We start from the raw sequence: 16,014 nt of genomic DNA on the forward strand, positions 1-16,014 counted from the left end.
GACGAAAGTTAATCATATATCTTCACTTACAAATGGGATTGAAACACCGCGTCGTACATAGCTGCCTTTTCCAACAAATAAACCAAGCCCAAATGGACAAACAGACACGGTAGGCTAGTGGTAATCTCGATATTTCCCTTTTCCAGTATAGTTTTAGTCTGGATTACCGATTTTCAACTGCCTTGATATTCAGAGTTGAAGTCGTTACCGCAATCTCTCAAACAGTAGCGTTAATTAATCTTTGTCTATTTGTTGTTACTAAATTTACGCCCTGCTTTTGGTTTGTCTGCTAACTCTTTTTGAAGATCGGCCGTAGTTACTTTATACGCAGACTTCATGATGCTAATAAGGAATTTCAGCTAAGCATAATAAGTTCAGAAGCGATAACTGGGAGTGCCATGCACTTACCCCTCATAAGTGCACCTAAATAAATACATCCAGTGTAGTAGGCAAGTTTTATGACGATAAATCTCTGTATATCCTTATTTATTTTGATTTACGTAATTGGCTTGATTAGACCAGCTGGTTGGCTGAACGGTTTTGTCTGTACGACATCACGTATACTTCTATTTCAGTTATGTCTGACTTCAGTACCACGGCCACATCGTAACTCACGAACTTCAGCGAACTTATTTTTGGCCCTCCTACAGTTGGTCGTAAATGCGTAATTGCGCGTCGTCTTCATCATGCACACCGATATCACGTTAAAATGATCGCTCGCTCACGGCTCGATTTATAAATCAAAATAAAGGAACGTTGTCTTATATAACTTTAAGGCATCTATTACCCACTGCACGTATAGCTATTCACCTGAAGAAGGAAATACGTTCTTTGTTGAATCAATAAAAATTCAATCAAATTCACTAATTAAATAAAGTCATCTAGAGAGTGGATGTATTGCCAAGTGTCCGATGTTTCCGAACCACACTAAATATCTGGACGCAGTGGAAATCTGCGTTTCTCTGTTTGTCAGTGATAGTACATAGAACATCGTGAAGGAAAGGCCCTTTCTGGGACGTGGCTGTACACCATAACATATACAAACGTTCGAGCCATCATGCACGGGTAAAGCGAGTTCGCCGTCTCATTCACCGAGGGAATAAATGATCCTGAATGTGATACGGCTATTCTCGTCAATCTCTAGTCAAGTCGACGTCAATGGCGTTGTTTCGATGACCTTCTCGCCTTCGTGACCCTGAATGAATTCGTGACGGGATTGCGGAAGGACCTCAGATTTATGCGAAAGAAGCGAAACGAAGAGAATTTGTTGAGGCGGCTAGAATATTGGAGTGTGCAGATGACAACGTAGTCCAAATGGAGAACGATAGAGTGCCCCTATCATCAACAAAGATAAGTAAGAGAAATTCATTCATGGCGCAGCAACAGATAGAGTCATTATAATCGAGCTACAAAAAGACCAATATAATATGGCTTCAGAATTGCGCCAGGGGCTGATCCATTGGATTCCGATTGATCAAAATGAATCACTTCGGCTGTTGCTGTTCAGATAAGCTAAATAAGTTTTAAATTGAACAATTGAAAACTAGGACGGGGTTAGTCTATTTGAAAAGCATTCTGAGATTTTGATAAATAACGCTCAACACGTGTACTGGCTCTCTGGCCAAAGATTTCGCGAGCCCTGTGTAATCTACGAGGCTGTGATTTTCGTCCACGATACTAGTGCCTTAGATTTGGTCGATGGCATTGAAGAAAAAAAAAAACAAGTCAATTATGCTCCTGGCACGAGAATGTTTAGGAACCATGTGTTCATGTTTGACATGACAAAGTGTGGCTTTGGAATGTTTATCGCCAATGGCGCTCGGGTTCTGGCGTGCTTTCGAAATTCTTCCAAGTACTATTTGTTTGAAAGAGAGTGGCGTTACGTTTAAGAGCGAGTTGATTACGGATGTCTCACAGCCGGAAGATGCGGCATTCCAGACATGGGCCAGGATATGGCGCGAGAGTGCATTCCGAGCATGTTAAACCCTAGCTACGGCGGTCATCGCAGCCTGATCCAGAGGACCAAGCCTTAGTAAGAGCTGTTTCTTCTAGAGAAATTTTTACATACTTCTCTAGCGACACTGTTTCCACGTCCATTATCATTAACAAGCAAAGAGAGTCAGCTTTTAAAGAGCCGCACGCAGATGTTTAGTTCGGGCGCGGAGCTATCTTCGATCAAACTCGACAATGTGTGTAACTCCTAGGTGGCCTTATTCAGTTGGCCAATAGCTCTACATACATATATGTATGTATAAAAAAGAACACAAAAGGACCTCAATAGGGCTTTTTAAAGTTTATAAGGAGTAATAATTTTGCTTTTTTCAATATACTGATTACCAAATCGAAATAAAAACGTTTTAAGATTAGGTACAGTTGTGAGCTCTGGATGGCCCCCTTTATGAATTTTTTATTTTCTAGTTACTGTATGGTCTTAATATAGGTCGCCTGTAGTTAGGGAGAACGAAATGCACTGTTCGGGAGAAAGCTTAGGATAGTATTAGCTTTTTAATTAACGATCTCCTTTTGGCAAGTGAGTTTCCCTTTTGCGTTGGCTTTGTACGTTCTTCGAAGGGTTGGAGATTCGAAGGTTCACAGGACATTTTGCTTTTTTGCGAGGGACAACCGGCCTTGGCCTCCTCGTCCTGCGATAGTACGGTGCACTTGAGCGGATTATCTTGCGGCTTAGTGGCTCATCCACTGCACAGAGCTTCCTTCCTCTCCTACTCACCAACATACTATGAATTAATATTGGATAGATGGGTGACTATTAATAAATATTAGACAAGGCCAATAGAGATATGTTGTTACAGACAAGAAAGGAGCCAGATTAATCACTCCAATGAGGTATTCCAAGAGCGAGATTGCGTATCTTTGTGCGCATTTGTTTCGACTGGTTCAAATCATGAGCGTATTACACGCTAACTATATGCGGGTATCAAGCACGCATCAATTCCGTATCCAGGATTTGGCAATTTAGACAACGTAACGGTCGGCATTTACAAAAGCATATGTGCTCTCGTAATTTCATTACGGTAAAATAAGGCTTAGGAGAATCGACGAAATACCCCAATGCGTAACTCGTGCTGCCTTCTACAGGGACTGTTATTCAATTATGGCCTCGATTGATCTCAACGATTTGAAGGACGCCACCGTCACTACCGACAGCCAGCCTGTTTCCTCGAGTTGATGACAAGCAGTGACTTTACTATTTTGGGCAATGCTGCTATTGTAATTTCGATGGCCTCATATTATATAGATGACGCATGAACCTTTGTCTGACACCGTCATTGCCACTGCCGCACTCCATGTACATGTACGTAGCAGGAATAGTGATTCGGGCATCAAACCTATATCTCTAATAATAGCATGGCCCACCGTTGAACAACATCCACACTGGCGATACGATATTAATGATGCTATTTTTTTTTCCTTATTTTGTTTCACTACCCCACCATTGTACAACGGAAAATGCCCAGTCATTCTTTGAGTAATGCTAATAGTAACAATATACAAAATCCAATCTAGAACAGTGACAATATGATCGTACTAATAATAGTTTGTTCACCTCCACGAATGTCCCAACTAAGAGATTTAGACATTTAGAGACGGTGATCTCGAACGGAACGGTCTCCCCGCCAGCGTACCTGTATGAACAACTGAGCGTTTCTTAATCAGACTATTGTATAAAATAGCACGTTAGCTAGAACACGAGTAAGACACTCACACTGTAGGCGTATTCCTTAGCGCGGAGCACTTTCCATCAGCTCCTGGCTGGAACTCCTTGTAACAGCAGCTACATTGCCATTACGAGCGGGAATCCAGTACGTACATACAGCACATGCTCTGTCGTTGTATCAGTGGTCAACGATCTGTCTAGTAGCCTTCAACCTGAACGCTTTGCGTTTATTAACAATCTCTATGTAGCAGTTTTTTTTTCTATATATTTGTCCGATCAATTATTTTTGTTTGAAGAGAGGCGATCCAGTTAGAGATACGCACCGAGCTCATTGTGGTGTTCAATCATTTGCAATGCCGACACCGTTGTACCTTGGAACAAGTTAAAGTACATTTTGACTCCCATCTGATTCGAGAAACCTTTTCCTTGTTACATATATAAAAGGTTCTATTTAATCGAGTAATTTCGTCGTTGAAGTCTTCTCAATCATGTATCCGGCAGCTCGTCTCCAAACGCTTCAATAACGTACACGAACCCACCAAACAAACAGCAACCTTATTTAAAGCCAACATTTTCTCATATCTACCCGTAGAGCTGCGCATAGCGACTACGCGCTAGAAAGTTCTTTCATAGCGAATGGTGTTATCCGGCAGTAATGTTTTCATTGGAAACGTTGCCCGTAGAAAAGTTGGCCATACATAGTTTCTTGTCAACTCAGTTTCTATATACTCGACAAGAGGTAAGTATTTTTTCAGCTTTACTTCGGTTGATTCCGAGGTGGTGTGAAAGTTGAGTTCTTTTTCAGTCGGCGTGTACGGGCAATGTTGCGTAGCAAAAATCGCGCCTGGCTGTATTCTACTATTTCTGCTACTACAGATGGCGAGCCACCGCCCGCCCTTCCTACGGTGCGTTTCACTACGGCCGCTTTTTCCACTGGCGCTACGGCGGCTGCTGCTGCTACTGCCAGTTGACAGCTCAGCATCCCGCTTTTCGCTCCGTTGGTCGCGAACACATTCAACCTCAAGAGCTGACCAGGACGATGGAGCTGGCGTTCTCTCTGTCCCTGCGACATTACCCGCGATTCGCCTCGCACTAAACAACAGAACCGAATTGCGCCAAACAACGAATGGAGAAAGAAGCACTGCGATGCTACCGCCACCAGCAGTCAGTCGGCCCCCTATCCCCGTCCATCCGCCCGTCGAGTGAGCAAAACTTACTCACCCGCTTCCGCCTTTGAGCTCTTGAAGGGGGTGCGTCTAAACTGTGGAAACGAGAGGCGATGCGAGTAGCTCGGGTGGAGCGCATCGGCAGAGAAGGTAGCGTGCTCTGTCGTCTTTAGTGGTGATGTAGCTACCAGTGCTATGACTGCCGGCTGCCCATAGAAAAATCTAGTTTCTTATGTTTTTCTTCAGTCACCCAACCAAAGAACAAATGATACTGCGTGGGCTTTGATCCGTGCATTTGTACTAACGCCTTGTTGTATACCGTAAGGTGACGTTGGGCGTCGAATTATTACGTAGACGAATCGGTTCAACAATCGCATACACGGAAACAATGTTTTATCCGACGCATGTAGTCCTTTCATCAGGTACCTTAGGAATCCTCCTTCCAATCGACGGAATGTCTTGGAAATACGTACTGGTCCCATGTGCTGTATTTCTAGACTTTAATTTATATCCCCATTAAAATCTATGCTAGCCAATGTAGAGTAACGCTGCGGGAGAACAGCTGGCAGAGTGCATACACTAATTTCGAATGGAGCTTGCGAGGGGGCAGGGGAAATTTGCGTTGACATGTGCCCCATTTCGTTGCCCCTTTCTACATGTTGCCATAATATTTGGCACAAATATTCACGACACGTAAGCAGCGCGTGTCGACAGCTGGTCCGGCCTAGCTACAGCCCCGTAGCGAGCTTAGCGGCCCTCTTCCTGAACCGCCTCGAAACAGTGAACGGAGCTAAAATGGTTGGGGCTGGCTTGACCGCTATCCCATGATAATGTTGCCTCGTTTTGAAATGTAGCGTGCGCTGCAAGCATAGTCCGAGAGATGACAGTTGGACTTAAAAAATCAGACAGCCAGATAAATGGTAGCCGCGTACAGATCCTGTGTCCGTTGCGGTGCATCTTCGCCTACTCCACTAGTACGACTGTTCGGTGACATGCAGCACGAGTGGCTACGTTTAACAGCGGCGTTCATAGTATGAGGCCAACAAATGATGCGGATTGAATACTTCGCGCATTCAATGCGGATAGATATATATATATATATATATATATATATATATATAGTGACTATAAAAATTATATGTCAAAAAGTTACCGCAACTTGAAATCAGTGCAGGTTTATCTTATACACAGAATTGAGCTGCCTAGCTAGATTGCTTGTTGGCATTTAACAGCTATTCTACTTTGCCTCTTTACGCTGGAGAAGAATGCGCGTTAGCTCTGCTTTCCTAGAAGGAAATTCAAACAGGTGCCATTTAACGAGTGCATGTAATAGACGTTTTCGAGGCTCCCGTACAAGCCCTTCGCAACGAAAACAGAAGACGTTTGGTGGCCGTTGGCGTCTTATTGGGCGAAAGATGCCACCAAATGACGTAAGTACGTAAAATCTATGCTACTCTAATTCATCATGAAAACATGTATGTTAACGCGACAGAACGTTACGCTGCATCGACTGGGGTCAAACATTGAGGATCGCAGGCATTTTCCCTTTCGAGGCAACATCTCCAGCAGGACGACGTAGACCGGGCTTAAGGGATTCGGGCCTGATGTTGGTACTGTGCAAACATCGAAGGCGCAAACGCCACTGTATGGAATAGATGAGAATCGCCAAGCTCGTTTCTATATGTACGTTAAGACATATAGAAACATTACACTAATAATTACATTACATGGAACATTGTCGAACTCTAAAATCGATAGTAACACATGTTGTTCTTCCTTTAGTTTGCCTGGTCACCCATCAGCGATCATTTGTCAATTGGTGGGAAAATGAGAACGCTTAATAAGCCACTGTCGGTAAGGCGGCTCGTTAGTGAGTCGTAATTATCGTCGTAGGAGATTATGATGTTTCACTGTTACGGGTTTGAAGCGGCAAAAATCGAACGTCTCGCATAGCCAGAAACCTGTGAAGTGGTCAAGCCATTGAATCGGTCGTATCTTTGTCGCCGACATATTCTATAGAAATTCTCAAATGTTTCATATGCCCCTCTAAAATTATTATGTACCTATGATGTACGTAGCTGATTGTCTATGTAAAATGCCTTAGTAGCAATGAAACTATATCGAAATATAACAAGCTAACTAAAGAACGGATCGGTCATATGATTCTGCTGGCTCGAAGAACACGATTTCAATTGAAACCAGCGACCCTTTTAAACGATTCACTTCTAAGAATAATGATGTACAACATGGAGGTACATGTGTTACACAAAAAAAATGTAGGATCTCGTTCCGCTACGCTTTCCTAGAGCGCCGATAGACGAGCTTTTATTTCGTCCGTAAAGCGACCATAAAGCGCGATTTGCCAGTTTATATACCGGTTCTGTGACTGTTTATCGCCTAGGGCCATATCACCGTAATAATCTCCAATTTCCTTTGTTGCATGCAATTCCGCAATCTCTACGACGTACAGGAGTCGAAAGGGAATCGATTTGGCTCGTGCTCTACGCGTGTCTCCACACCAACCGATCAAGTACAAGCCCGACATATTGGCTGCACAGTTACTCGGGGATGCTTGCACGTATTCTAGATAAAATCGATTGACGTACGTATGATAACTAAAAAGAAAGTGGGTAGGAAGGCAACATTTCTCCGACATCCATGAATGGGCAAATATAAAATCTGACGCCTGACTGTTCATTCAAACCCACTCTTATTGGGCCAAAGGTTAGATTCATACCGTCATCATCAGGAAGCAGGGTTATAGCTTAAATCGAATATTTTTTTCTAAAATCTCCTGACACATGCCGGCCAAACGGATTGTTCACCCGGTTGCTTATCATCCGTGCTCAGACTGCTTCTGTATTATTAAATATGTCAAAGGCTGTGTCGAAAAAAATAGCAGGGTAAGTTGGCCTATTGTAAAGTTGCCTCTATCCAAAGAGCGGCTCGATCGTACGTACAACTTATCTCTAGCCCAAACCTCGACTTGCCTTTTTGAAACATTGCTCCCCCTTGTCAGTCGCTTTAAAAATGTGTTCTATAATCTACCTAATACTGTAATAGGCCCTCTGTATGCAAAATAGCTTTACGCTGTGGCAGTAAATAAAGTATTGTCTTGCAAGACACTCTGTACATACTTGTATATGTTTTGCTTCTTGGATTAACGAAAGATTTAGAGGTTAGGTTAGGTTAGGTTAGATATTTTACAATACTTTTTTTTTGCGATTATCTAGTGATAGCGTTGGTTTGTCCTCAAATAAGCGAAGCGTAAACACGGGGAAATCGTATAGGTTTGAATATGGGGGCGTCGACAGGCACACACACTATTTGATGCTCTGGTAAAAATCCCAATAGCGATTATAATTAGTGTATCTGTCGTCACTGTCGAGACCCTTTTCTTTCGCTCGGCTTTCCCAAAGTTTATTTTTGTCGACCCCTCGCACCCTGGTAGAAGGCTCTTCAAGAAATACTGGCAGCGGCACCGATGTCTGCTATAGAAGCGACGGCTGAGAGTTAGCTAGCAAAGAAGATTCGCGTGTCAACTAAAATTCAAATCTGGCTTCTAAGTTCCATATAGTGTTTACAGCTGGGATTCATTTTTGGTTTTCTATGTACGTGTATATCGGTCAAAGGTGAGCGCATTGTGTTATGGAAACTGTTGTATTTTCACTAGCACGCCATCCTAACACTAAAATTAGGGTACAATTGGGAAGCTAGCAGCGGTCAACCTAATTTCTTACAAGGCCCAGGTAACTTGAATTTATTTGTATATCATTTAGATGCAGAAATAGCATTAATAAAATATATATAAAAAAAAAAAAAAAGAATTCAAAACGATCGTGGGCCTTGGCAAGCTTTTAGAGAGCTCAGATTGCGTTATGTTGGCTTCCTTGCTAGCAAAGTCCTATTTTTAGATAGCTCGAAATTTTCCTATTTAAAACGATTAGCTTAGTAAAGGTTATCATTAACTCTATGAGAAAGTGTGGACAAAACATACTTTATATATATATATATATATATATATATATATATATATATATGATTTAACTTCACACCGTTTAACAGTTGTAGTGACGTAGACTATCCTTTCCTAGTACTAATTTCTGTGTGGAAGTTCTCTCGAGCTTCATGAACTTAACTGTTAGATGTTCAAGGTGTTCAAACAATATACAGTCATTGGATCGATAGGCAACCAAAGTGGTGTTAGATAGGGTAAAGTGGGTTTGCTTTTGCTCCTTTGAGCTGGCCAACATTGCAGTCCTTAAAAAATCCAAAACAGGAGGGTACTAACTAAAAACAAACTGCTGATAATTTGCGGCGTATCCAGAATACGATAAAACCTTACGGGGAAACTAACCAGGGTTTGATAATTCTAAAATTTACCAACCTTCCATACAATATAGTTTCATTCATTGTCTTCTAAATATTATCAGGTTGACCTAGAAGCGCATTTACCTTTTAAGGAATGAGCACAATATAATTGCTGGGCTTAATTTTGCAGTTGTCTGGCTAGGTTTCGAAATACTTCTTAGTTGCATAAGTGTAGTCGTTTATATAGCTGGGCAAGGAATGGAAGCAATGGCAATTCGCTTGCGCAAGACTCAGAGAATAAAGGGAGTTACTGAAGAACCTTCTATTAGCGAACTTCTTCAGAACGCTATTATCGATTCTTGCGATGTACAGCCCTGCGTTGTGTAAAGCAGGACTACCGAACCTTGTCGGTTATCGTCTTTTCTAATGAATAGTCTCAATGATCCAATGCAACTGGCCTTGCGAGAAGTGCTGGTCAACTGTCCTGCTTTCTTCAAGCATTTCCGGGTGTATCGGATCTTTAGAGCCTCACTATGCGCACCACAGATCATCATGACCTTCTTCGGGTGGGGGTGAGGGGAACTTGGGCTTAGGCTGGGCTTCGCCACCTGAAACCACCCTCGCTTCCTTTGTATATAGCACAAATGCCCCAGGCTGCTGCAGTGACGTTTTGCCCTCGGCGGAAGGCATCGTAAGAGACATGTCGAAAATACACTGTTTTGCTTCCTGGAACGTCCATCTATCGAGCTTACGACGACACGCGATTTACTTTTCAATAGAAAAGACGACGGCAGGTTTACTGTGTAAACACCGAACGTTCGAACTACAGCGTCCATTAAGCATGCATCTGCGCGTATATATATATACAGCATTTAATTTAAAGAAGAACAAAAATAGGAAGACAAACAATCCGAAGGCCTCAAATTTTGGTTAAAGTAACGGATTTAGGTAATACTTGGCATCGTATAAAATCATATTTCTTTGATTGCTTTATTGTTTGTGTTAAAATAAATGCTGCTGTTTGTAATACGTATTAACAGAACATACATAGTTGCTTAACCAGGTTTGGAAATCCTTTGCATAAGTGCAGTAGTTTATCTGGTTAGGTAAGGAACGGACATAATGAAAATTCGTTTGCGCAAAATTTAGAGAATAAAGAGAGTATAGAGGAATGAAGAAGAACTTGCCATCAGCCAACTCCTGCAGGACGCATAGTTTATGTACCTAAATTGCACAGAGGGTTACCTCCGAACATGTCAGACGTTGATTAAATTTATACTGAGTTGTTTAACGCTCCAAACGCCCTGTGGAATATAATTGCTAGAGCCGAAAAATATCTCAGCGGCCGTAGGCCTATTCTTTTGAATGTACTTTTTTTTTTTCTCAACAGCCATAGAATTATTGAGCGCGAATAATACTGTTTCCCTAAGCGAGACTGTTAGGGATATCCTATAAAGGGTACTGTACCCATATGGCTTGGATGGCTCGTGTTTTTTTTTCTTAGTTTTAGTCTCATTGGAGATATATCCCCCCACACCGCGCTGTTCAGTTCAAGTTGGGGTCACCATGTCATGGTTGTACGGTGATCATAATATGTATATTATTGGAATATCGATAGTATCGGTTTTTCTTTGTGCCTTGAGTTCGGTTTGTTGCCAGTATCATATGTGCATTGATTTAGTCGTTCCTGTTGTTGTAGGAGAAAGGCAGAAACAAAATGAAAATATCGAAATATAATTCTGTCGAGCGACGGGCTCAGAAGTGCGGACACAATAATGGCTGATCTGGTGACCATTGCCAAGCATATGGCCCCATCCAAACCTAAACAGCAGGCCTATGCTCCTTTCCCTGCGAACCATGCAGCTCATAGATCATGCGCGTCGTCTAGTTAATCTGGCAGACGGAAATCACCCAACATGAGCACGAAGCGGCAAATGAAACTCACGTAGTAGGGTAGCGAGAAACTACACACGAAAGCGGTCCATTTTGAAATTAGGACAGGACATTATAAGTCAAAGCCTGTACTGTTTAGTACCTTTTTTTTGGATTTTTCTTGCTCGTCAAGTATTCTCCTCCGTTCAAAAGGTTTATTTTTGCACAACTCAAGCATCTTCGAAGCTATCAAAATTCAACGATTTATGCTCTGGGTTGTTTTGTGTAAACATGAAGTTTCGCTTTGAAGTGGGCGACCCGTTTGCCCGAACGAGAAGCTCTTCGATGCTGTTCTCATCAATATGCATTAGACTGATAACGCGAAACATCGCCGGAAATAAACAGGCTAAAAACGTTAAGGAGCTTAAAGTGAAAGTTCTTCGAGGCCAGGCTAGCGGCATGTGCTGGTGCAGCCACACTAGCGCTGATGATACATTATCTGTCCTTCGAAGCATTGGATAAAATCTTTTGACCTGTGACGTTACGTACTTGAGCAAACCGTTACGGCGTGGGTCACCAGTTAACGAAGACAATGCCATTTAAAAATCATACAGCAAGCGACACGTGTGTGAACACAGTTTCAAGAGTGACGTACCATTTTCTATCGTTCATTGATCTCAAACTGCCGCTTATGTAGTGTCATCTAAGGGCCTGCCATTGCGGCGGACAACAGATGAGTCCATTGTATACTATTGACCTTTTCCGCAAGTTTCCCTGCATATGTGTCCATAGTAATATCCCTTGAGCTGCTTCATCAGGTAGCTAGATGATTGTGGCCAGGTGACTTGGCAGTCACTGTAAATAATGTTACTCGTCGCCATGCGGTGACGCGCTAAGCAACAGCTCTACGAACGGCTCCAGTTGTCGTGACGCTGAGGTACTATGTAATGGTTAGATATTTTTTTCTGCCGCGCAGTTAGCTGTCGAGTAGATCAGTTTTATCGAAAAATCTTGCGACTTTTTATGTACATTATTATTAACATTATTGTTATGTCGTTTTTTAAAAAAATAGCCCTCTGTGCGGCTATTGCGTCAGATTGTTTTTTATATTAAATGTATGTATTATTTCTTTATATAGACACGTACAATCTGTCTATTCGAGTTGGGTGGTCAAAAATAAAATCTCGTTATCGTTATTGCAATTTCAAAATTTTCGCATGAGCGACTTTCGACTCTAGTGCAGGAAAGCGGTAGCGTAATTAGCTGACGGCGTACATTTAAATGAGAAATAGGGTCCACCGCTCGGCCAGCCCCGCTATAAAGACGTGCGAATATGGCAACGTAAAAATAGGAGCATATTCAGCTCCAGAGGCGACAAACGTTTCCAGATCACGACGACCTGACACTGCTACATAATCCTAGCGACGATCTGAATTTGAATTCGACAGCGGCGTTACTCAAAGGGAACCTAGAATAAATTCTGTTTCGTTTACTAACATCTGAAGAAGTTAAGTGTCGTGCGATAGTTAAAGGGTACCAATATTTCCCGCTACCGGCGGGGTCACCTTAGCTATACCTTATCCGCAGTAATCGATCGTCGAAGGAGATTAAAGGGTAGATTATTAGAAAAAAGATTGATTTTGTATTTGTTATTTAAAGCTTCGAATACGAAAAACGCAGATAAAAAAAAATGTATTCTCGTTCTTGGCTGGTTCGGCTGCGATATTTACCGTCCCTTAGAACTTGTTGTTTGCGATTGAACCGTGCCGAGGGTGAATCCATTTTTCAAAACAATCGCTTAGGAACAGCGATACGTTGTTTAGCATAGATCGTAACAAATCGGCCTGAGCTGAAGCCCCTATCAGCAGCTTTTCTCGCCAGGACGAGAAAGCGCTCTTCTGATGTGTACCTTCTTTCGCACTCAGCCGACAGTCTCTTATGCCGCCAGGCTCATTCGCCTGCTTCTGTCCCTCTTTGATCACGGTCCACCTCACGTTCTGTTAGAAAAATAGCTCATCGTGTGTCTATATTCTTACTGAAAGCTGTTTAAATCTAGTGTAGTCCGTTAGCTACTTATGAGGCTTAGGAGAATTTAGATTAAAAAAAATCATATATTTCATGAATTAATTCTAATTATCTAAAACTGTTGCCATTTGCCAGACGTAGGCCGTTGTACAGTAGATGCCATTTTCCCGTTGTTAGCGTTATAGTTTTGTAGAGCTGCTGTGACTGTGGCCTCAGCCCGAACTTTCGTACTGAGGATCACCTGCCATATTAAGATTATGTTACTGTGCTATAACACTGTTATTACTATGACAGCATTATTACTAAACAATAATGCCTCGTACGATCAACATATTAAAAAAGTGAATGAATCTAATGAGGAAAGATGGAGTTATCTATTTAAGATGGACGTCAGTTTCGAATCATTGATATAGCATTGAGTATGAGCACTTGCTCTATTTCATCTACTCGGTTTGTGCAAAAATACGTGAAAATACCTCTTTCAGATCAAGATCAGAGCCAACGTAAATGATAAGATTACCATAATAGTTCATCTAATAGAACCGTTAGTATTCAAAGTTCTTCTCATGTCAGGAGCTTCATCTACTCGTTCCAGGCTCATATATAACAGTCAATGCGACAGGCTCTAAAAGGAACATGTATGTTAGCGCAGCTGAGCGGCAGGCATCCCGTAGAGTCTTGCTGAAGTGCGCGATGTTCGTCCGTTGACTTGCATCTTAACGCTATGGAACGGCGCGGTGCCGCTGGACATAGATGAACACATGTACAACAGCTTATCGCCTACATCAAACAGAGCTGAGAATGGCTCTATGTTAGCTATGCAGTCCTAATCCTGTTTTTTTCCCTTTTTTTTTTTTGAAGTGAATTAGATTAGGACACAAACAAGTCAGGTATCCATAATACGATGTCAATTATCCTACAGTTGCATCAGGGACTTCTGCTTGCATGTCTATATGAGTAACTGTAATTTCTCTAGCTAAACACAAATCCTGCTGTTGTCCAAATTACCACAGTCTGACAAAAACAATAGAACATTAACAACAACAGAACAATGAAAATATTCACAGAGAAATATACGCTATGTAATATAGTACAAAAACCTCCAATCATCCTCCTATTCATTATAGTGTGTAATAGGAAGTTCTTTAGTTAAGTGAAAGGCGTATTCTATTTGCTCGTCTCTAGCGGCCCGTGTTTTATATACTATATTTGGACATATTTTTTGGTAGAGTTCATGGAGGGACACAAACGACTGTACTTACCCTCATTATACCTTTTACTTATTTTATATTTAATAGGCTTAAAGCAGTATGATTAAAAAGCTATTCAAAACCTTTGTACAACCATATATTTTTTTTTTACATTAGTATAAGAAATGCTAAAAAAGCGACCTCATAAATTCCCGGTTCAACACTGTCTTCTGTGAATAATATATGTATGTATTGTTACAGCCAGAAACGTGAGCAGTTGCTAATTAGCACCTGAATTTAAGCAACAAAAACCCTAAGAACTTGCTGAACTATTATCAGTTCCCGAAAAACGACGTAGTACCAGCGATCAAGCCCGCTTCTGGCCAGGTCGACCCAAGTAACCAGATCATCAGACTTGGGAACCGATCAGCTGTCCAAAGACTAGGCCAAAGACACATCAGCCACTGGTCCAACTGCTACGACAAGCGACCAGATCAGCTTTGGACGCGGACAGGTCTTAATTCCCTGTCGCCCCTAGCGCTAGAGCAAACGAGTAAAGAGAGGCCTTGACCGCGAAGAACTGGTGTCGACTGAAGTAGACTTGGCCGACCACGCGTAAACGGCTATATACCGTACGAGGTTGCCAGATCCGGACGGTAAAAACTCTACGAAGGGAAAACACCAGGTACGTGGTACGACGATAGATGGAAACGATAAAAGGGGCAAAGTCATTGGAGCCCCGTGGCGGCGGCTCGCAGCTGCTAAGGAGGTGGCCAGTCGGAAAACGTTGCATTAAGCATGCAAGGCCATTTAGTAACCGCATTTCGAAGGGCGCAGCCCCACAGAGACACATCGGTGTCGACTTAGCATGACCGGCCGAGTGTTGCGATCAGAAATGTAAACAATAGACAACAGCTAATCTGGATGCGATTAGGGTGCAGAACCGCTAGTCGCCAGCTGATGTACTGTCTTATATTTTAAATAATTTCTTTACCTTCCAATATACTTTTGAACGACGGCCGGCCTAGTCCTTCAACGTGTGCATGTATATATATATATATGTGTGCAGAATAATAAAGCTTTTTTTCACTGATTAAACTATTATAACAAAGAAGAGCTCATATATTTTGCGAAGTGACGGGTCTGCAAAGATGCTGGGCAACAACTGACGCGGATGATTGCAGTGACCCACGGATCCGCAGTAAACTTACCCATCTGTCTTGGTTCCAGATGTATGTCGTCGCTTCCGTCACGGATGGCGAGTGTATCTTAGCCAAATAGATTGCATTCCCGACCTAATCTCAGTCTCGAAAGTTGCACGCTATGCGAAATTCCTTCTAGGAACGCTGCCCCGTTACCTCATCTTTTCTCGCCTGTCTTACCCCCGCCCTCGTTTCGCGTTTACGGCGAGTGGGTGCTTATATGCAACCAAACGCATGACGGTGCACGGATTTACACAGCCATATATAAAGCCGTATATAAACGAAAAAAAAAAAAGTTTGTATAAGGGCAGACCGATACGATCACCCATGCGCTGATCGTATTAATTTGTTACTGACGAATTATCGAATACATGCCATAGAAACCACTTTGAAGAAAATGTTATTCATGAAAATTTTATTCCAAAACGTTTAGTATGGTAGCTTCGCACATTGATTGATTTCTACCTGCGTTAGTTGACGAAAACATTGGAAGGTCAGAACATTTATAAAAATGCCTGACGTCATAGCAAAAGATAAATTCGCAGTGGGCATCACCGATCCGTTCACCACAA

General features: G+C 42.2%; 1 protein-coding gene across 3 annotated transcripts in view; it reads left to right on the forward strand.

The window, feature by feature from the left end:
- The window catches only part of LOC111269339 (uncharacterized), a 72,568-nt gene extending 64,590 nt beyond the window's left edge, over positions 1–7,978 (forward strand). For 2 of the 3 annotated variants that reach the window (XM_022848843.2, XM_086972055.1), the window contains one exon: positions 7,313–7,978. In XM_022848843.2, coding sequence (XP_022704578.2) covers positions 7,313–7,429 — 117 coding nt within the window. In that variant the 3' untranslated portion in view covers positions 7,430–7,978. Of the gene's footprint in view, positions 1–575; positions 965–7,312 lie in introns of those variants that run through there. The other variant, XM_086972054.1, reaches the window with a different exon arrangement.
- Positions 7,979–16,014: the final 8,036 nt, after the last annotated feature.

The sequence above is a fragment of the Varroa jacobsoni genome, unplaced genomic scaffold, assembly GCF_002532875.2.
Source record: "Varroa jacobsoni isolate VJ856 unplaced genomic scaffold, vjacob_1.0 scaffold_1379, whole genome shotgun sequence".
Taxonomy (NCBI): Eukaryota; Metazoa; Arthropoda; class Arachnida; order Mesostigmata; family Varroidae; genus Varroa; species Varroa jacobsoni.